The following is a 22,982-nucleotide window of genomic DNA, read 5'->3' on the forward strand; positions in this document are numbered from 1 at the left end:
TTGTTTATCCATTTTTTCGGGTATTACGCATAAGCATAGCATTTTTAATTTTGAAGTTCAGAATTGAAGAAGCTTCTTGAATGACAGACGAAACATTTTCAAGGAAAAAAACAGAGAAACTTCAGTTGCTTTTTGGAAAAGGATCTTTGGGTCACGTAATAAAGGGGTCACATAAGCATAACAACTTATGCCTCTATATTCTGGATTGGCTATAGTTTCTAATTGGCCTGCAAGGGCAAGTCCCATTTTAAATAAATTGCAAAAGTTCAAACAGAAGGTGATTAAAATAAGGCGACTAAGAAAAGAACTTGCTGGTCCAGAAAATAATGCAATTGTGTGCATACCAGCCGTACTAAATATATTCTTAGTCTCAATAATATGTCAGAAAGAGAAAGGATTAAGGTAATAGAAGAGAGGCCAACCTTTTTCTGAGGACAATCTCTTTAGCTCCTTCCCACACATCTAACAATTCAAAGATTAAAGTGGATTTTTGTACTTTGCCTCATCATGACTCCATAATCCTAAAGGAAAATATTCTAAGGGAATAAAACCATTAGAGATTAATGCCACAAGTTGATTTGACAAAAAGGATTTGCAAACACTGAAATCCTGTACTGCCTGCATTTAATCACAAAAATTATTCTGAGGATTTTATTTTCAATTTATTAATATTCTGCTCCATCCTAAGTAGTACAAAATAATTCAGTTTCATATCATTTTTATGCTGCTCCCTCTCTGAATTATTCACTGCTGTAAATTGCAACTGAAAACCAAATACATTTGTGTATTATTTGATATGTATGCATCAAGGATGTAGACTTGATTCATACACATCACTTTCTTATTATGTTATTTGCTTATGATTCAGAGTTATGTTTAAACAAGCCAATTAGCCAACTGAGTTAATGTTGAACAAAGCCAAGACCAGTTCAGCCAGGTGAATATATTGAGAAAATATCTTTTCTTCAAAGCAAAACACCTTGGTCAGACAGAATCATACTAAGTCGGGCTTTAGAAATCAATGAGTTTAGAAAGGATGACAATTATTCAGTGATCTAATTAAATTCAGGTAAAAATAACCTAATACAACTTCTCTACATTTTTCCACACTCCCCTATATAAATACTGTATTATTATCAGTACAAAATGAACAAACAAACAAGATTTTGTGGGCACAGTTTGAGTTTTACTCTTCATAATGAAAGTCTGGGATAAATGGATATAAATAAGTTCTATGAAAAACCTGTGAACAAGGTTCATACATTACACCTAAGCCAAATGGTTAAGATGTTAAGTTATGACTGGAGATATACAGGTTTAAATTCATCCTCAGACTGGGAAATTCATGAGAGGCTTTGGGGCAACCATTGTCTCTCAATTATGCAGGGTTGTAGGTGCAGGGGAAAAAATATAGGAGGATGGAATATGATGTGATCAATACCTTTGATTTCCAGGAAGTAAAGGGAAGGCATAAATCTACCAACCCATGGCTACAATGGCTTTTTATTAGGTTTAAAGAATAAGTGTCATTTGTCTGGGTTAAGCTATGTTAACTCAAAACTAAAGTGCCAGGCAAGCCAAAAAGTTGGACAACCATGTTATTAATATGTTATGCAAGCTATAACCCATCTAGTGCCAAGAATGATGCCCTTGTTCTTCTAGAAGAATCCACCAATGCCATCTACATTCTCTATTCATGTAGAGAAGGTTATTTAATCCTAAGGCATGTGCGTCAGGCAAAGAACAATTGTTCCACCATGTTTATTTTATCCTATTCCAAACAGAACTTCATGGGCTACACAACGTCCATGGGTAGAAATTCACTGTACTTACGGCAAATATTTCTCCTGCTGCCCCACAGGTACTTTATCACAGATATTGTTAAAATATCTTTTTAATCATAATAAAAAATAAACATGTCATGACCTTCTACTTCGAATCCCCAGAGATCCTACATACGGGTAGTCCTCAACTTACAGCAGTTCATTTAGTGACTGTTCAAAGTTACAACGGCACTGAAAAAAGTGACTTTATGACCGTTATTCACACTTGCCACTTTTGTAGCAACCCCTTGATCATGTGATCAAAGTTTGGATGCTTAGCAACCGGCAGGCATTTATGATAGTTGCAGTGCCTTGAGGTCATGTGATCACCTTTTGCGACCTTCTGACAAGCCGTCAATGGGGAAGCCAGATTCACTTAACAACTGTGGTACTATCTTAACAACTGCAATGATTCGCTTAACAACTGCGGCTAGAAAGGTCATAAAATGTGGCAAAAACTCACTTAACAAATGTTTCACTTAACAATATAAATTTGGGGCTCAATTGTCATCGTACGTCGAGGGCTACTTGTACAAGGATGGTATCTATGATAGAGGGATCTTTTCTGAATAAGTAAACTCATGATAGCCAGTTTGTGAGTGCTTGCATTATTCACAGATTCTCAAAATTCCTGACTAATCTTAGATTTTGACATTCTAATGAATCTTTTAATCTATTTTTTTTCTCTTGAAGAGATTCCCTCAAACACTTCAGAGAGCTGGTAACCAACTAGCAATAAGACCTAAAGAGCAAATAGCTGTAACCTTTCAGTGTTCATTTGTTTTTCAGGATACTCAACGAGTTTTTAATCTTTTCTACTCAGTGGGATAAGCAAACAAGGGCATCAGAATTGTTGTTTGGCAAATCACATTGTTTTTCTTTTTAAAGTGGGGAAATTTGTGGAAGACAAATAAGCCACTGTGATCATTCTTCCACAGCGGACTGCAGAATTTCTGCAACAATTACTATTTTCTGTGAATGCATTAAGGGCTTTGATGGCTGTTAACAGCTTAACAGGTTAAATATCAAAATAGGTTTATCAGATCAGTGGGATGTTTGACTTATAATTACATTGTTTTGTTTCTGCTGGCTGAGGAGATGATGTGGGAAAAGAGCTTCTGATGTCAGAATCAAGAGGACTTAAAAGTAAGGATAGAGAGTAATCCAAATAAGCTGAGTTTGGGTTTATATCAAAGTCATTGTTCAGAATGTTTTGACTTTGCAACACCTTTTCAATCCTGTCAACCAGAGTGAATGCACAGATCCAGCATTTTTCTATATACACTTCACTGGTTTCAAAACGAAGGTAGTGACAACTGCTGTAAGTATATGCAATCAACCATAACTTACATGTGGGACAGACATGTAATAACAATGTCAGTAATTTTAACATAGTCTCAGGAAAGGGTTTATTTCACATCAGGGACTGTAACAGAGAGGCATTTCAATCACATTAATTTTTGTTTGATTATTACAATGTCTGTTTATTAAACAAACTGATATAGCTTTGCATCTACCAGATGACCAACAGAATGACTATACTTCAGGATTATTTGTAGCTCTCATTTTAATTATATGTGTATTATTTTTCATGATGTAAACCAGCTTGATGAAATGAGAAAAGATGTGGAATGTTATTTAACACAAGCAAAGGAGGTGTATAAATATTGTATTTCTGCTTGTTCTTTAGGTATTCTAATCTTTTACCTTTAACCTTTAAAGTTTATACAATATATTTGGAAACAAGCTTTTTTAGAACTGAAAGTAAAATGTTTCAGACACCATTGTCTGTTCTATACAAATTAATTTCTTCTAAATCTCTGTCCTTTTTAGAAGGCTTTTGAATTCCCTGCAAAGAAGGATAAGCTTTTTCCATTGCTCTTGTTTTTTTTCTGATATGAAAATATATATTTTATTCAGGCTAATGCTACTCAGCTGATAAGGGAAGTTTTAATAATTATAAATATTATTTTATTATTTTATTTCAAACTATTTTGAGTACGGTACTAATGCTAATGGCAAAATAGGGTGTAAATAAATTAAATGCATGTCTGCATGATGACTTGTTGATTATAGTACATGACTATTTTCCACAGGCATTAAATATACCTAATTTATCTGGATTTTGTTCTAGCTATAGTGGTTTAAACACATTAACTCCAGCATGTAGAGGGGCAAGCAAATCCAGATAGCGAGTCTAAAAATGTTTGGTTCATTTTTGATGGATTTGGAGGTTGGGAGTAATTTAACAAACAAACAGCAACATTTCACATCATAGAAGCCTTGCAATTTGATTCCCACCTTATTTTGCCATTTTTGGGAAACGTCTTACAGGTATGATTTGGCAGTCCATTTTTGGCTAGTTTTCTAGAGACCTGGAGAAGTTCCCAGTAGGATCTTACCTCTAGATCCTTTTCCTACCACACATTTCTAAATTGTACCATTCCCATTATACAGCTTACTGTGATGCATCTAAGGAAAACCAAAACCAAACTGTTTTAAATAAACCTTATAGGTGCATGTGTTACATTGTGTTTGTGCATGTGCATACATACACACCACACATGCACAACCTAATTATTTTCTGGGTTGCTGCCGAAATGAATTCTGAATCCATCTAATTTAACCTAATTTTGTAGATTCAAACAACATACCGAAATATAAACTGCTTTCATGAGTTCACAGAACGCGCTAGGTTAAAAGGTAGTTGGCTACTTTGTGGGTTCAGTATGTTGTGAGTTTATTTTAAAAATTTACTTGCTTTAATTGCTGCATCGTCAACCCCAAAGCATTGGTCTCTTCACCTAGTGTTCTCTATCCAAAGAGACAGAAGATAAGGATGCCCAGTTTTCTTACTTGATATTTTTTGTACCAGTAGACGAAGAGAATTAAACCAGTAGACTACCAAGGATTGCCCTATATTATAACTTCATAAATGGGCCTTTAGTCATCTAAGTAATATCTCCTGGTCCAGTGTGCTGTTGGCTAAAGATTAGGTAGTTGAAGTCCACCACAGATGGAAATTGCCAGGTTGGGAGTATTCATTCTGCAGATTCCTAGTTCCCAACAATAGTTCAGTGAGAACAATTAACCAGTGGAACAGTTTGTCTCTCTAATACAAGGGTTTCCAGTTTTGCTGGCTAAGGAATTCTGGAAGTTGAATTCCACAAGTCTTAAAGTTGCCAAGGTTGGAGACCCCTGCTCTAGAAGGCAGTTAAAACTCCCATCCTTATACTGAAGGACAAGCTTTTCAAAAATTTAAACGTTTACTTCTGACCTTTACTTGTACACAATTGCACTTGCACCAGCCTATTCTTTATTCTCCCTTGGTTTGCAAAGCATCATTAACTGTACACAGCTAGTTTTAGTCTGCAAAGATGTCATACTTCCATTCTTTGCTTAACCAAGTGTGACAGAATTACCAGTGGATGAGTGGTTTTACCTGCTGCCAAGAAGGGTTTGTTCAGGGTAAAACTCTAAACGAGTGATTAACTTGATTTCATCCCTATAATGTGCTGCACTGCTAGGATTTACAGAATAGGATTAGTATGGACTCCTACATGAAGCCAGGCCGTGACAGCTGGCACCCCTTTTCATGTTTCTCAACCTCAGTAGCTTTAAAATGTGTGGACTTCAACTCCCAGAATTCCCCAACCAGCAGGCAGGTTGAAGAATTCTGGGAGTTGAAAGCTGCACATCTTGAAATTGCTGAGGTTGGGAAAAACTGTTTTACTTCACATTCTTAACTAATTCCTAATCTATAGAGAGAAACATCAAAACATTGAAGAGTTCTTTTCAGTTACCTGTTAACTTTACTGTAAAAGTCCTATTGAAAGACTGGAAATAATGCTGAAGGTTGGAAGAGGATCTGGGCAGTCAAAATTAAGTGACGGGGCTTAATAGATAGAAGACAGTTCTATTTTTATGGCAACCTGCAGACTAAAATGCCAGGGATTTGCATGTGTAAGATGCAAACAAGGAATTTAGTCTTTTTAGACACTATTGATAGCTTTAACGATGTCCCATCAATGCAGAGTTATGGAACAAGGAAATGTGTAGGGTCTTTTTTATATCGGCTGTATTATATTATTTATATTCCTCTGATGTTTGGGTTATAATTGCTTTCTCAGCCCATTTCCATTTCACTGATTCCTAGTGATGACCAATTGCATTCTTCAACAGCATGAATCCTCAGGATCACATGAGAAAAATAATAATCCTTGGGAGGCAGAGAAGTGTGGAAGATGGAGCCTTTTACCAAATTGGAAGTGGCATCCCACCAGGTGGTAAGGTGGAACAAATATACATTGTGATAGGAATTTACATTTTGCCATATAGTCCAAGGCACTACATTTTTCCAGATTAACAGCTGCATTCCTTTCCTTATAAATAAACTTTGCTTTTAAGTTATGCCCATATATATTATTATATGTGTAGTTGTGGTTTGTTTTACTGGACCTATTTGTTGGAGTTACCTATTTGTTGGAGCTTGTTTTTTATTGATGTATGCTGCCCATGATCATACAGTTTTTTTTAAAAAAGGTGAAGTTTTCCCTGACCAGTTGTGTCTGGCTCTGGGGAACTCATCCTTGCTTCTTAGCTGCAGGAGCCAGCATTGTCCAAAGACATTTCGATGACCAGGGGGCTGGCACAACTATACACCGAGGTGCATGGAATGCTGTTATATTCCCATCAAAATGATACCTATTTATCTACTTGCATCTGCATGCAACTGCTAGGTTGGCAGGAACTGAAGCAAGGACGGGAGCTCGCCCCATCACACAGTAGTAGTAGTTGGGTCTCAAACTACCAACCTTCCAATCAACAGCCTAGTGTCTTAACCATTGGGACGCTGTGCTCCCTATGAGTTGGGTAGTATAACCTCTAATCCAGTGTGTTTCTCAACTTTTCCAACTTTAAGATGCATGGGCTGGAACATTTTTGCTGGATGAGGAATTCTGGGAGTTGAAGTCCACACATCTTGAAGTTGCCACAGTTGAGAAACCCTGCTCTAATCTAATCTGTCAGCTCCAGGATTCAAATCAGGCTTCTTTCTCCCACCTTCATGTTCTAACAGATTTTCTTTATCAACCTGTGGCAGGATTTGGACTCAAAGTTGTTAATTTCAAATTTTGAAAGCTGTCACAAAAAACAACCACCCTGCTTTCCCATCTGTCTGATTTCTTTCAAAAATACCATATACAATAGATAGAATCAATGGAGGGATTCAAATTTTTTTACTACCGGTTCTGTGGGTATGGCTTGCGGGGTACGGCGTGGCTTGGCTGGTGTGGCTTGGTGAGCATGGCAGGGAAAGGATACTGCAAAATCTCCATTCTCTCTCCACCCCACTAACCTGCTTTCCAGCTCCATTCTCCTGTGCAGGGCAACAAAAAAAGACCCAGCCAATCAGCTGGGACTTGGGAGGCAGAGAATAAATGGGGATGGGGCCAGTCAGAGGTGGTATTTGCTGGTTCTCTGAACTACTCAAAATTTCCACTACTGGTTCTTCAGAACTGGTAAGAACCTGCTGAATGCCACCTCTGGATAGAATCCAAAATTATAATATAAAGACAGTTATCTGGGATCGAAAACGGGCCTCATGGGGACTCCTGGGAGGGGAGGGGTGGGCAGGGCCAGCCTGGGGAGGGATTTGCCAGTTCACTGAACTGGCCGTAAAATTAATTACCAGTTCGCCTGAACCAGGAAGAACCAGCAGCAGCCACCCTTGGGTCAAAGTTACAATGGTGCTGAAGGAAAGGGCTTATGACCATTCCTCAAAGTTCAATAAAACTTTCAGATAAGAGATTTTAGGTAATGAAGGGAAAAGTTTAGGAAGCACTGTGTTAAAGCCAGCATCATGAATGAGGCCCAGAGGGAAAGTCAGAGTGATGTCCTGAAAAAACGAGAGTTAGCACAATATTATATGATTTCTTTTAGATCTGAGACAGCAACAAGAAATCCTAATGAGGAGCCAGTTCATGACAGGACACCCACCATTAATGTGCCAGCATGGAATGCAGACAATTCCTTCACAGTTGGAATCTCGGTTTGTGGAAAGGTACTCCTAGCTACTAGATGAAAGAAAAGATGTTGTCTGTATATAATAGAGCATGTAGAGCAGAGCTGGGGAATTATGGCCCTTTTATGACTTGTGGACTTCAATACCCAGAATTCCTGAGCCAGCCATGCTCATGCTGACTCAGGAGTTCTGGGAGTTGAAGCCCACAAGTCATAAAGGTTCCCCAACCCGGTGTAGAAATAAGACAAAACTTCAAGGAGACCTTTCCTTAAATTGTGTCCTTCAAATGTATTGGGCAGCAGTGCCAGTAATTACCAGCCAACATGTTCAATATATCTGAAGTCAACAGAGGTAGTCCTTGATTTATGATTATTTGTTTAATGACTGTGAAGTTGTAACAGTGAAAAAAGTGGTTTATGACCAGTCTTGCACTTAAAATTGTCGCAGTGTCCCTAGGATGACATGTTCCAAATGTTGGCGCTTGGCAACTGGCATGTATTTACAGGGATTGCAGCTTCCCAGAGTCATGTGATAGCCACTTGCAACCATCCCAGGGAGCTTCTGACAAAGTCAATGAGGGATGCTGACTTTGCTTAACACCTTGATTAATGATGGAAATTCCCATCCCAATTGTGGTCATAATTTACACTACTTGTAAAATCTAAATTCTGTTCTAGCACTCTTTTCACTACAGTGTTTCTCAACATACTGGCTGGGGAATTCTGGGACTTGAAGTTCACATATCCTAAACTTGCCAAGGTTGAAAAATACTGTTATAGATATTCTTTTCTTCCAGAAAAGGTTACCTATTGGCTCCACAAGTGTTTCTTTCCCGGTGTGAACAATAGCCATACATAACTGTCTGATCAATTTGGAATTGATCAATTTGTCCTTCTGCTCCTCACATATATAATGATGTTGCTCACTCATACCAAAGAGACAGAACTGACAGCATATGAGGTGCTTTCATATTTTGATCCAAACAACTTCATTTGCCTACTTGTTTTTTAAAAAATGTTAAACCACTAGTATAGATGTTTTGCTTAAGGCTTTAAAATGGCTAATCGACATTTAGTCCTTGATATGTACTTTAAATCCAAATATATTATCAATTTTTAAATTCAGGGTTCAGAATTACTTGTGAAAATGGTCAGGTGGGTTTTTTTTTTATACCTACAACTCTCTGTTTCAAGATTCTCAGTACTGTGCATTATAGGCTGTTTGCTCTCTTTTCCTGATTCATATGTAGGAAATTTCTTACCCAGAACTTCAGTGTTTCCCATAAGACACTTTGATTAGCTGTCTTCTTTGCTCTCCTAGCCATTTGTTACCTACATCTGAGATCTTGGCACCAGCTGATCTCAGACAGATTCATGTGGCTTCCACTCTTGAACCTCCCACCTCACAACTTGCCAACTTCCCAAACTTATTATCTACTTGCGTTTCCCAAGGACCAGGTAAGAAAGAGAGATATCATAAGTAACTACGTAAGTAAATAGTCAGTAGCAGTAGGAAAACTATTGGTGTCAAGGCCTAATTCAAATTTCTCTTTTGATCTGAATCATTTTTGAAGAGCTGAGTTGATTGTGTTAAACAGTAGGGGTCCCCATGGAAAAACTTGCACTGAGTCTCTAAACTGATTAGAGGCCCCTGATTTCATTTTGCGCATTAAATAGATAGCAATAGCATTTAACTTATATACCACTTTACAGCCTTCTCCAAGCGGTTTATATATATTATACATATTGCCCCCAACAATCTGGGTCTTCATTTTACTGATCTTGGAAGGAGGGAAAACTGAATCAACCTTGACCCAGTCAGGATCGAACTCTTGGCAGTGAGCAGTGAGTTAACTTGCAACACTGCATCCTAACCAATTTACCACCATGCAGGTAATAATGTTAGCCTTGCAAGAAGTACAATAAGTACATCTAGGAATACTAGCCCCATCTTTATTGGAAGGTTTTGTTAACAGAAGCTTATGAGCAGGGGTGGGATTCTACCAGTTTGCACCTATTCGCTAGAACCGGTTGTTAACATTCTAAGCAGTTCGGAGAAGCGGTTGTTAGAAGAAATTACTGGCCTAATCCTGTAAAGAAGGCAGGAAGGAAACATTCTGGTGTTGCTTACAGAAACTGCCTCTCCATTAACCCTCATTACATTCTTGGCAGGACTAGACTTCCTGTCTCAGGAACTTCTCTGGAGTTTTTTTTCCCTCCTTTGCTGGTACTTTGCTTGTGTGGAGTGACCATTCCAAGTTACAATGGCACTGGAAAAAGTGACTTATGACCATTTTTCACACTTATGACTGTTGTAGTCACGAGAGGCCAGGCGAGGAGATGCATGCCTTGATGTGAGTGATGTTGAGTTGGCCACGCCCAGCCAATCACATTACCACTAAGCCACGCCCACCAATTAAGCCACGCCCACAGAACCGGTTCTTTAAAAAATTGAATCCCACCCCTGCTTATTACATTGAAAACATGTATCCCCTCCTTTCCCTTTAGCCTCCAGAAAAATAGGGACAGTCCTCCTTTGCTAATTGCTAGATTGCAGCTCTCCTTCCTGTCTCCTAATTTCATTCCCACATACCATTGCAGGCAATTTGCTTATTCAAAGAACTGATTAGAATTCTGTGATGGTGAACCTAAGGCACGTGTGCCAGAGGTGCCACGCAGAGCCCTCTCTCTGGGCCCGTGAGCTGTCGCCCCAGCTTAGCTCCACCACACATGTGTGTGTGCCTCTCACTGGCCAGCTGGTCTTTGGGTCTCTGCCGTGCATGCATGGAGGCAGGGCGCATGCACGGGGGTTATGCGTGCATGAGCCGGGGATGGGGAAGTTGTGCACACATGCACAGGGGTGGTCTGCATGCACAGGGCCTGCGCGCATTGCATTTTTAGGATGCGCGTGCACGCTTTGGGCACTTGGTGCTGAAAAGGTTAGCCATCACTGCTAGATCAAATCACTCTTGAATGGAAGCTTTTGATGGAGCCAATATTTGCTGTAGTACCTTCTTTCTTTTGATCTAACCAAGCTAAATAAATGTAGCTCATACATTTAAATATATTCAAAGGTGTACAAAAGCTTACAATTCATGTACAGATAGTCCTCGACTTACAACAGTTTGTTAAGTGACTGTTCAAAGTTACATTGGCACTGAAAAAAGTGACTTAGGACTATTGCAGCATCCCTATGGTCATCTGATCAAAATTCAGACCCTTGACAACTGACTCATATTTATGACCATTGCTGTGTCTCAAGTTCATGTGATCATTTTTGCAACTTTCTGACAAGCAAAATCAATGGGGGAAGCCAGATTCACTTATCAATCGTGTTACCAATTTAACAACTGCAATGATTCACTTAACAACTGTGGCAAGGCAAGTCACAAAATGGGGCAAACTCACTTAACAACTGTCTCACTTAGCAACATAAATTTGGAGCTCAGTTGTGGTTTCCTGTAGTTTAGGGACACAGAACTTATGTTAACAAGTAGCGCTGAACCATCATTTTCAGCAAGCTTCTGCAATAGGTACATATAGGAAGGAAGTAGCAAGAAATACCAGACTGGGAAAAAAAATCCTGACTCCTTAAAGCAGCTGCATCATTTTTCAGGCTCATGAAGAAATCTAAAAAAGACTATCCCTTCTAATGAACAATGCCGGGTTGCTGGGTTCTCATGAGGGCCAAAACTTTTCTTCCGAATCATTTTCAAAGTATGCATAGTCATGTACGTGGCTGCCAGCCTCACTGAGTACATCAAATAAGAATCACAACCAAGGGAGCTAATTCTGCTTTATTGTAAGGTTATATTAACAGAATATTGCTAATCTATCAGCATATTGAAAACCAATATTGGAGCAGATGAAAGGAAGAATTTAAAAATTATGCTGAACTAACCAGCCATAGTTTCTTCAGTTCGGAGTCATACAGGTGGTCCTCAATGTATGACCGTAATGGAGCCTGCCCTTTATGATTGTAAATCATGACAATCATAAAATGGATCACCCCTGTGAACAACCTGCTTTAACAAATTTTTCTGCAGCAGTCATTTAAGTGAACCAATTGTTCGTTGTGGGCCATTTTTCTCCAAAAAATGAAAGTAAATGTCAGTTTTCAACAAAGAAGTTGTAAAACGCAATTACAGGACCATGAAATGCGGCAAACAATCATAAATGCCAATCAATTGCCAAGCACCCAAAATGCAGTCATGTGACTGAAGGAGGAATGAGCATAAGAACTTTAGAACTGGGTCATAAGTACTCCAGGGGAAACCATATCGTTGAATGATTGCTAAGCAAAAGTCATAAGTCGAAGACTACCTATACATATTAATCTGGATTTGAACTGGATTTAACCTTGAGTCCTTAACTGTAAGATTGCACTGTGGGCTTTTTCTTTGTTTATGAATATTAATCCAGTTTTAAACAAGTGAATGATGCTAAAAGTAATCTTCAATTATGTTCATTCATTCATTCAATTACTAGGATATAGTTTCCTTCAATCCGAATCAATGGAAGCAGTAGCCAAAAGACAAGAATTGGTTCAGAAACAAAATATGGCCAGGTAAAATGAACTAAATCACAATTATTAGAATTTACATGCTAAATCATCCTTTAAGGCTTATCACCTAGTTTGCTGTTTGTACGATTGTTTACACCAGCGGTTTATTCAATTAATCCTGATTAAATAAATCATAGTTAGAATGTCAGATAGCTTATAGGTCAATTAGTTACTGTCATCCAAACTGTGGTTATATGGATAGTATTGCTATTTAAATTACAGGCAATCTTTCTATATTTTCATCTTTGTCCATTGGCTACTAGTATAAATCTATCTCCTGCTGCATTATATAGATTTTGTTAACATGATTATTGTGGTATGTATCTCAGGAGGTAGTAGTATCTAGCACTTTGGCTGGATTCCTAAACTAGCCTTGATTACTATTTGGATGGGAGACCACTTAGAATTTCTTGAACCAGACGCTAAACAGAGAAGTCTAAAAAATATTTCTGTAATCCGGCTTCCATATTGTTGCTGGAAAACTTCATGGGTGGATCCATGTAGACACCAAGAATTTTGCTGTATCCAAGGATGTGTGTGAATGGATGTGTGTGTAAATGATGAAGTGTGGGTGATCTTGGCCCTTGCCTACATCTAGTGAGTACCCTCTGAGGTGATCAGTGGGGTAATGGCAGTCCTTTGATTGAAAAAGATTCAACACTTTTCATCTCTACAAACTGTATGTCTTCAAGGACTCAATTTTTACCTCTACAATGCCTAATGTTCCAACTTTGTATGTTGTAACCTACTGGTAGATAAAGATTTCATTTTCGGTTATGGTGTAATGCTTATGATCCTTACTTAGGATGGAAATGAGTGCCATATTTCAACAAAAAGAACTCGAAAAAGCTCAGCGAAAAAGTCTTCTAAAACTCAGGGGCTTTTCCCCTTATCCTGATGTCCCAGCTTGCTCTCCTAGTTTTCAAGAAAGACACTACATTCCTGAAGGCCACCTCTCCAATGGCCTGTATAGCCATCAGACCACCCTCAATGAACTTCAGAGGAACGCCACGTTAATGGGCACAAGCTCCTATCCACCTCTCACCATGCTTCAAAGGGAACGGGTCCGTCGACCAAGCAGGAGAGCTGGGATCCGCAAAGCTTCTCGTTACCAGTTCAATCATGGAAAGTACCCAAGAGAGGATAGGGACACAGATCTGGCTTCAGTAACTCTCAGTGAAGAAAAAAATGATAAGAAAGAAAGCAAAGTGGAAATGCCAAACAAGCCTGCAGAAGCAGAACAAGAAGCACACGCAGAACCATCTGCAGCTGTCCCCCGAAATGAGAAGGAACAGGAAGGTGACTTGCAAAAGAAGTTGTGTAACCACAAAATGCCTAGTGAAACAACCGACGGCCACAATGGAAATGAGAAAGAACGTCACAATTCTTGCTTAGTCTTTAACAAAAAGCATGCAGATCCATCAAAAATCACACTCTCTGCTCTGACAAGTGGCTTTTCCATGCTCAATCAACCTCCGTTATCTTTCGGTAAGTACTAAGACATGCAGGAGGATATCATGTCCCTCCAGATATTGCTAGACTGTCAGCCAAACAGTCCCAGGTGGGAAAATGCTAGGAACGTTGAAAGCATCACAGAATCATAGATTCTCCATATCTCCAATACAACCTGGCATGAAAACCAAAGTACATATATTTCATGGAAACTGTCAGCGTTCCAAGTAATGCACCCATAGAACTCTGAGGCAGGCAGGTTCCTCAAAGAACAGTTGGGTAGATTATATTGGCACAATTGGTGAAAGCCGACTCTAAAAGTTCCTGCGGTTTTTCACCTAATTAAAAGTAAATGTTTCCCCTTTCCCCCAAGTCACCGGTCATGCTGTCCAATCCAGGAGCTGGCTGGTTGCTTGGTCATCACCTCCTGTGGCCAGCTACCTGTGGGAATGTCCCTGGGTTCCCACAGAGAAGTTTTATTGTTTTGGCTACAATCCCACCTAACTATTTCCCACCCACCCCCTCTGAGTTGTGGCAGTCCTGAAGCCTCCGAGATGGCTTCAGCCAGGATCACTTCAGGGTTGACAGAAACTTTGTGTGGTGATCATAAATCAATGCATTCTACTTGCAAAGAACCCTCAGGACTGTAACACAGAGGAAAAATACGGGGGGAACGGTTTAAAACCCTTTTCCAGTGCAAATCAACTTTCCACTGCGACCCTGCTTCATGAAGAGAAACAATATTAGGATTTTACAGGACTCAAGTTCAGTACTGTATAACAGGGGTTCCTAATCCTTGGTCCATGGTCTGGCACAGGTCTGTGGCATGCCAGAAACTGGGCTGCGCTAACAAGTAAAGCCCTGTCCGCAGGATGCAGGAAGCATATGAAATCATGTCCCTTCCAGTCCGTGAAAAAACCTCTCTCCACGGAACTGGTCCCTGGTGCCCGAAAGGATGGGGGACACTGCTGTATACTACAATTAATCCTCCACATGGAACCATTCATATAACAACCATTTGAAGTTGTAATTGTATATTTTTTTTAAATGACTTAAGACGGATTGTTGCACTTATGACTTTCACAACATTTCTCATGGTCCTGTGATCAAAATTTCGGTCCTTAGCAACCAGCATGTATTTACAATAGTTGCAGCATCCTAGGGTCATGTGACATTCATTGGCAACCTTGATCTACCTGTATCTTATTTGGCCTCCCCTACCTAATATAAATTCAATATTTTGTCATATGCTCAGAATTTTCTCAGACTTCTTTGCTAGTCGCTAAAAATAAAAATGATTTTCCCCAAATTTTCCTAGCCCCTCCCAGACGGATTTTAAATGGGGAAGAAATTTCATCTGCTGAAGATATTCGCAAATGGACTGTTGAAGATGTATACAGTTTTATCAACAGTCTCCCAGGATGCTCTGACTATGCTCAGGTAATCATAAATATTAAACAACTGCAAAATGCTCAGGAAAGACTTCCTTCTATTTAACCTAATTTAAATAATGCTGTAATTCCATTTTGCTTAACATATATTTTGGATATGTTACTGCTTTTAGTTATTCATATACCAGTACCTCAATATATTACAACATATTATGTAATGCCATGCTGTAGTTGTCTATTATTAGTTGTCTAATATTGTACTAAGTATTGTATGAAGATATCAATGCAGGTGTTCAAAAACAGACTGGAAAGCCATTCATCTGGAATGGTGTCTGCTTGAGCAGGCGGCTTGGACTAGAAGACCTCCAAGGACGTTTCTAACCCTATTATTCTATGGTGGGGTTTTGCTTTTTTTCATGAAATACAGTGTACGTGAAATCCCCTCAAAGCTGGCCATGGAGACAGGAAGGTTTAGGTTTACAGAGCATATGGAAAAATACCAAAAGGAAACGTTTCTAGCAAGAAACAACAAAACATGGTTTTCAAATACAAAGTATTTCTCAAAATAAAAGACTGTTCATATATGAGGTGCCCAGGAAGTAGGAATAACCAAGTCTGGTTGAAAGTGATAAAAGAGTGGGGGAATTGTACATGGGAGAGATGACATAGAATGGAGGTGTTGCATGAGAATAGCCATCTCACCCTGATTCTTCCGGAATCCAACCTAGTCAGTCCAGGGTAGGCAGATATGGATGAAAGTAAGTAGGTTTGAGAGTGAATCTTTTTAGTTCATAAAATTAACAATGAGACACTGTAAATCTGCATTTGGATATATGTGCCTCGGTGTCAGGCCCGGCCAAAGAAGACAAAGAACATAGTCAAAATTCAGTTCTTATTTTGTTTGCACCAAGAGACAGAATCTTGCCAGACTAAATCTATGCTACTCTAATCCTAATAGATCCACCCAGGGAGATTCTAGGGATTGGCTGTCCTAAATCTCTTCCTTTTTCTGATCCAATTCTGGGCTCTGTTGTTCCTTGTCTTGCCCCCCCCCCTCTTTCCTTGGAATATGCTCCCTCCTTCCTGGGAAACTGCCACTTCACTGTAATCCATACCACCAGCCCCTTTATATACACATTCCATCACACTACATCTCTCCAGAAATTAAGTACAGGTAGTCCTCCACTTACAAGAGTTTATTTAATGACCATTAAAAGTTAAGGCATTGAAAAAAGTGACTTACGACCATTTTTCACACTTATGACCATTGCAGCATCCCTATGCTTATTTGTATTCAGATGCTTGACAACTAACTTTCATTTATGACAGTTTCAGTTTTCTGGAGTCATGTGATCACCTTTTGCAATCTTCTGACAAGCGAAGTCAATGGGGGAAACCAGACTCACTTAACAACCGTGTTCCTAATTTAACAACTGCAATGGTTCACTGAACAGCGGAAAGTCATAAAAAGGGGCAAAACTCACTTAACAGATTTCTCACTTAGCAACATTAATTTTGGGCTGAATTATGGTCATACCTGTAAGTTGAGGACTACCTGTAGAAGAAATAGCATTCAGTGGATCCTGCAGAAAAGCAGAGTTGAACTAGATAAGCAAAAAGTTTATTTCCAGCTCTGTGGTGCATGAGTCCAAGGCCCTCTTTCAGTATATTTAGAAAAGCTCCCTCCCTCCTTGTCATAGGTCACATTGTCCACTAAGGTGTTTTGGCATCTCCTTGGTAACCCCTTCCAAGTCTCTGGCCAGCACCTATTGGGATGACCTTGGTTCTCAGGAGATAGTAAGTTGTTGATGTCTGGTCTGACATTCCAGAGTTCCCTCTTCCTCCCAAAGTGTGTCAAGCTGAAAAACAGAGAAAATGGCTGCAACAGGCCCAATCCGTTTCAAAGTTGACACATTTATTGATTCCATGACAATATTTACTTTTTTGTTTTTAAAGGTATTTAAAGATCATGTCATCGATGGAGAAACCTTACCGTTGCTTACAGAAGAACATCTTTTAGACATGATGGGGTTAAAACTTGGGCCTGCTTTAAAGATTCAGTCCCAGGTATAGTTTGTAGATCTTCTGAAATTCCAAACACTTAACAAACGAAAACTACAGCACTTTCAAGCATATACTTAATCTTCACTAAGTTTGTATATGGGTTTTATTATGGGTTTTATTAGCTTGCTTTTGTTATCTGGTACAGGTAGTTCTCAGCTTAAAAACATAATTGGGCCTGGAATTACCATTTAAAAATTATGCTGGTCATTAAGTGAGTCATCACTTGACTAACCTGATTTTACAACTTTTTTGCAGCAGTCTAGTGAATGTAATGATGGCGGCAGTCATTAAACGAACCCATTGTCTGCAATGGACTTTTTTTATGGAAAGGGGAAGCAAATGTTGGTTTAACTGTTGTTAAATGAATCATTGCAGTTGTTCAGTTAGTAACCAGTTTATTAAGTGAATCTGGCTTCCCCATTGACTGTTTGTCAGAAGATCACAAACGATGATCATATGATCCCAGCAGCTGTCATAAATATAAGTCAATTGCTAAGCATCCAAATTTTGATCACATGACCATGGGGATGGCTGCAATGGTTGTTATGTGTAAAATTGCCATAAATCTTTTTTTTTTCAATGCTGCTGTAACTTTGAATGGTCACCATATGAATTGTTGTAAATCAAGGCCTGTAAATTGCAGTAGCATTTTCTTTGTGTTACAGTTAAAATTCACAAGCAACAGGAAGGCCATCATGTTAAAGTAGCTACTATATGTGGTGCCATACTGCCAATATGACACAAACATGTCTTAATGATAGGAAACCTGGATGACAAACATTTCTTAATGATAGGAAGCCAGGATGACAAACAATTATAGCAATGATCCAACCACTATTCTCAAAGGACAATTCTTCCATATTATCCTTCATTAGCTGACTTCATGGATTTCACGTATTAAATATTGCACAGAATATTTTCTTTCATTATTACTACACAATAAAGAGGATAATAATATACTATGATAAAGACTCATTAATGGGCACTGAATAATGAAAAGGCCCTACCATATTGAGTGTTTTGCTTCTTTTGAATCTTTAAACAACTGTACATTAAAAAATAATAACTACAGTCTTTCTCCCGAGTTTACAGTTTGAATCAACATCCTCTATCTTGCTTTTACATAGTATTTTGATTTCATTTTAATTGTTAAGCAGTTTTTCCTCCTATATTCATCCTTCCTCTCACTGTTATCTATTCATATCTGTTATAGTAAGAATAACTAAACGCAGCTCAGGGGAATATAGTGAACAAATAACAGAATGCAACACTTCTTATTTCTTATAAAAGGTGTCAAACCAGTTCTGCAGAAATCTTGAGATACATTTAAAAAGGGGAAAATGCAGAAATAATAAGATGAAATATTCAGTTAATTTGCTGTTTGAGTTGCAATGGGCTCCCATTGGGGAAAAACCAGACAAAAAAGCTTAGATGTCATATAGCAACGTCTCCCAACCTTGGCAACTTTAACTGCATAACAGAATTGGAAGGGACCTTGCAGGTCTTCTAGTCCTATCCCCTGCCCAAGCAGGAAACCCTATACCATTTCAGACAAATGACTGTTGAATCCCTTCTTAAAAACCTCCAGTGTTGGAGCATCCACCCATATGTGGAGTTCAATTCCCATAATTTCTCAGCCAGCCATTCTGGCTGGGCAATTCTGAGAGTTGAAGTCCACCTATCTTAAAGTTGCCACGGTTGGGAAATCTTTCATATAGAGGTGATATACAGTTGTATTAACTGACAAGTTTAAGACAGCAATGTTATTTTAAAGTATTTAAATAAATAAAAGTGTTTTTCCCCTCTAAAGGTGTCCCAGTGCCTGAGAAATATATTCTGCACTATGAATATTCCCTTGGCTATGCCTAACCCATATGCAACCAGCACATCTTCTGAGCCTTTCCACGATGCTGTAACCCATCTTCCTTGCGACGGTGCTCATACTATTCTGGCCAGTCCTTGCACTCATGATCCTGAAACTTGAAAAACAGTGGAGCAAGTGAGTTCAGAAAGCACACACAATAATCTGCTCCAGCTGGATCACAGGAGCCACTGTCAAAAATCCTTGTCAAAAATAAAAAATCACTGTCAAAAATAAGGGGGTCAGCTTATTTTCCAAAGCACCAGGGGGCAGGACAAGAAACAATGGATGGAAACTAATCCAAGGGAAAAACAACCTGGAATTAAGGAGCAACTTCCTAACAGTGTGAACAATTAACCAATGGAACAGTTTGCCTTCAGCAATTGTGGGAGCTTCACCACTGGAGGCTTTCAAGGACAGATTGGACAGCCATTTGTCAGAATGGTGTAGGGTGTCCTGCTTTAGCAGGGGGTTGGACTAGAAGGCCTTCCAAGGTTCCTTTCAGCTCTATTCTGACTGACTAAAATAATCTTGAAAATCAGTGGATTTGCCAGCAAAGGATATCACAGGCTATATAAACACTTATAAGTTTATAAAATGATTGTTAAAGAAACAGGAGTGTATGGCACCCATGGCTAATGAGTATTATTTATTGCATAAATAAGAATTCACTAAAATAAAATGATAGAATCATTCCTCTGCCGTGAATTTGGTTTTCATTTTTAATGGTGCTTTCCTTTAACTGCTTTGTTGTTGTTCTTGACCTATGAAAATGCAAGATTATAAAGAGGCTGTCAACTTTGAATTGACCCTAGCTGCAGCCATTTTTCTGTTCCTCAGTTGCCACACAGAGGGGGAAAGAGGGAAGGAGGTTGGAATGCATTACTAGACACAACGAAGAGCTTCCTCATCAGAACCAAGGTCGTCTCTACTGACAACAGATAAGGTTCGGGAAGCAGTGCCTGAACAGCCTGCCAATTAACCCAATTGGCCAATGTGACCTGTTACACTTGGGAATGGGGTTATTTCCTAGTTTAATTATACTAAAACCTCAGGCAAGATTTAGATTTGGTTTTCCATTGAAGTTGTGCCGAAATGATGTACTCATTAAAGACCTTTGAGAAGGAGCCAAGTCTCAGAGTTCTGATTTGCCTGAATACATTAATTAAGAGGCCTAAATTTATATGAAAAGATGACCCTTGTTTGGGGGTTTCTTAACTCTGCCCCCCACCCCCCGCTCTTTTCAGTTCACATCCCAAATCTAGAAAGACTTCCAAATTTTATACTTGTTCCAAATCTGTCTATCCACCCATAAACAATGCTGACACCGACACAGAACGCAGTTGTAGAAACAGCAATTCCGTACTACTTCATTGTAAACCTACAATAATAAAATCATGCAAGTCTGAATGCACTTCCTTACCTCTCATCTCTCACCACAACTGATTGAAATAGCTAACTGGAGAAGAACAGAACCATTGAAAAACAGTGCATTCAAGCCCAATCCCTATAGGTAGTCCATAGTAAAGTGCCATGGTCAATGGTATCAGAAAAAAAATAGGAAGGTAGAGAGTATGTTACTTCATCCAAGGCTCACAAAGGTCACCCAATGATTAATAATGTCTCTGTTCCATAGTGTGATTCCCTGCTGAAATGACCCAAATCATCTATTTTTAGAGGTGCTCCAAAATTGGTCTGCCACTGTTGTATCAACAACGTTTCCTAGACATGGGAGGCTGGAGACTGGACAATAATTAACCAAAACCTCTCATCCACAGATGGCTTTTACAGAAGGAAGAACACCAGAGCCTCTTGCAAGACTGCTGTTAATCCACCTACCCACCCAGGGGGTGTTGACAGTTCAATAGATCAAAGTGGCTGTTTCTTCATTCACTTCCCTCAGCAGCCAGGAAGGCAGAGATGCCAAAAGCGGATGGCAGATAAAAATCTACTTCCTTGTAGCCCGCAACTAAAAGAAGTCTCAAATAACACTGCAACATTGCAGAATCTGCACATGGAGTCAAGACTTTGGTGAAATCTAAGCCACTTTATCTGTGCAAATTGATCACAATGGTGGGAGAACATGCAGATACTTCCCCCCAAAAGAACTGATTGCTTAAGTAAGGCTACTGGATGACAGCCCAGTGACCCACTATGGGAGAAAATTGTCTTGGTGTAGGCCTGAACTTACCTGCACTCAGATCTGCTTCTTGTCTTCCTCTATCTACACTTCAAGCATCATTTTCAGTATTTCATTTTCTAGAGCAGCTCTAAAAACCAAGCTACCAACTAGGGACAGCCACCATATAACCACAAAGGATATACACACACAAGAATTACCAGAGTTAGTTGCCTGATGAGGTATTTTGAACAACCCAACACCTAAAGGCAAAAGTTCTGCACTAGCCAGAGACAAATTCTAGTAGCTCAAGAAGTGATCCTGACAAGCTGCATGCTGATTGGTGACAGGTACCCCAAGCTTGTCTCTACATCTCAATCTTACAGGCACTCATATTCTGCTACTTCAAGACAGCATCTCTATCCACTGAAAAAAATTATAATGATCAAAGACACCTCCTGGCCTCCAAATCTAGCATCAATATTGGTGAAGGACCCAAACCTTGGCATGGAAGATTTCTGACAAGACTTGTGTTGCCCTTGACCATTCAGATTTGAAAAATACGTATCAGGTACGCCTTATCCAAAACTATGTTATGGAGGACGATGAACTACTGTAGACAGAGCAGGTATTAACCACCAACACTTTGTGTCCTAAGACATCAGTATTACAGCCATGTGGTTCTCATCATGAAGCTACTAGTTTGGAAGTCAAGATAACCACAAGCTTGGAGATCTCCCTTCCCCAGCAAGGGCCTACCTAGTGTTACTTGCCATAATGCCCTCAGCCCAACTCCACCAGCATACAATGACTTCTACCATCTCTTGCCAGGAGCGATCCACACCGCCCACCTCACTGTAATAAATTCTTGCTCAACCAATCCAAATCCAAACAGACATAGACTTACTTTGCTACATAGATTTATTTTGCCTGAAAGTACAGTGAAGAATATGCAACATTTATTCTTTTTTAAATAGCAATAGCACTTAGATTTATATGTCACTTTACAAGGCTATACAGCACTTCTAAATGGTTTACAAAGTCAGCTTATTACCCCCAACAATCTGGCTCCCCATTTTACTACCTCAGAAGGATGGAAGGCTAAGTCAACCTTGAGTTGGTGAGAATCAAACTGCTGGCAATTGGCAGAGTTTGCTTGCAATACTGAATTCTAACCACCGTGCCACATGGCTCTTTAAACTACAAACCCTGTAATAAAACAGTAGAGGTGACATCATGGATGAGCCTGTTATATAAAACTTCACCAAAATTATCTTCATGCTAAATGTAAAACTATTATGAATAAAATCAGAACATTTTTGTTGGAAAGTTAAGCAAGCAAAATACAGGTTAATACTTTATAAAGATTAACATATACAGAATGATCTTAAATTACACATCTGTGTGATTCACAGGTTAAATCTGTAATCAATCAAGCTGACTTGGAAAACAATATTTTCCTGATACCAAACTTCCAGTTTTAGAGAACTGACTAAAATTTATTTATTTATACTTGAACTTTATTTTTTTTATAAATAACTCAAAGTGAAGACATACAGTACCTATTACTCCTTTCTCCTCTTTTCCACAACAGCCCTGTGAAGTTGATTGGCAGATCATAAAGTAGTATATGCAGATATTTTCATCACTATTGTTTACTATGCTATAAACCACCATGAATATTTTC

At 39.0% G+C, this 22,982-nt stretch overlaps 1 protein-coding gene across 2 annotated transcripts; it reads left to right on the forward strand.

The window, feature by feature from the left end:
* The first annotated feature begins 2,827 nt into the window (after positions 1 to 2,827).
* SAMD7 (sterile alpha motif domain containing 7) lies at positions 2,828 to 20,295 on the forward strand. 2 transcript variants are annotated; one of them, XM_087933431.1, is made up of 9 exons: positions 2,828 to 3,144; positions 6,006 to 6,109; positions 7,764 to 7,884; positions 9,166 to 9,302; positions 12,333 to 12,411; positions 13,214 to 13,896; positions 15,179 to 15,300; positions 17,208 to 17,318; positions 20,017 to 20,295. In XM_087933431.1, the coding sequence occupies exons 2-9, from the start codon at positions 6,007 to 6,009 to the stop codon at positions 20,119 to 20,121; spliced, it is 1,461 nt and encodes a 486-aa protein (XP_087789557.1). In that variant the 5' UTR covers positions 2,828 to 3,144; position 6,006; the 3' UTR covers positions 20,122 to 20,295. The 2 variants fall into 2 exon arrangements, with proteins under 2 accessions (XP_087789557.1, XP_026561454.1); XM_026705669.2 differs by lacking the exon at positions 20,017 to 20,295 and adding an exon at positions 19,126 to 19,378 and having other exon boundaries at positions 2,845 to 3,144.
* Positions 20,296 to 22,982: the final 2,687 nt, after the last annotated feature.

The sequence above is a fragment of the Pseudonaja textilis genome, chromosome 4, assembly GCF_049901715.1.
Source record: "Pseudonaja textilis isolate UNSWEBS1 chromosome 4, rPseTex1.2, whole genome shotgun sequence".
Classification (NCBI taxonomy): Eukaryota; Metazoa; Chordata; class Lepidosauria; order Squamata; family Elapidae; genus Pseudonaja; species Pseudonaja textilis.

Bases quoted from the DNA above. Each gene is read 5' to 3' on its own strand.
- SAMD7 (XM_026705669.2), top strand. From the start codon at position 6,007: ATGAATCCTCAGGATCACATGAGAAAAATAATAATCCTTGGGAGGCAG. The intron at 9,303-12,332 runs GTAAGAAAGAGA...TTCAATTACTAG, and splicing joins TTGCGTTTCCCAAGGACCAG to GATATAGTTTCCTTCAATCC. The intron at 15,301-17,207 runs GTAATCATAAAT...TTGTTTTTAAAG, and splicing joins GATGCTCTGACTATGCTCAG to GTATTTAAAGATCATGTCAT.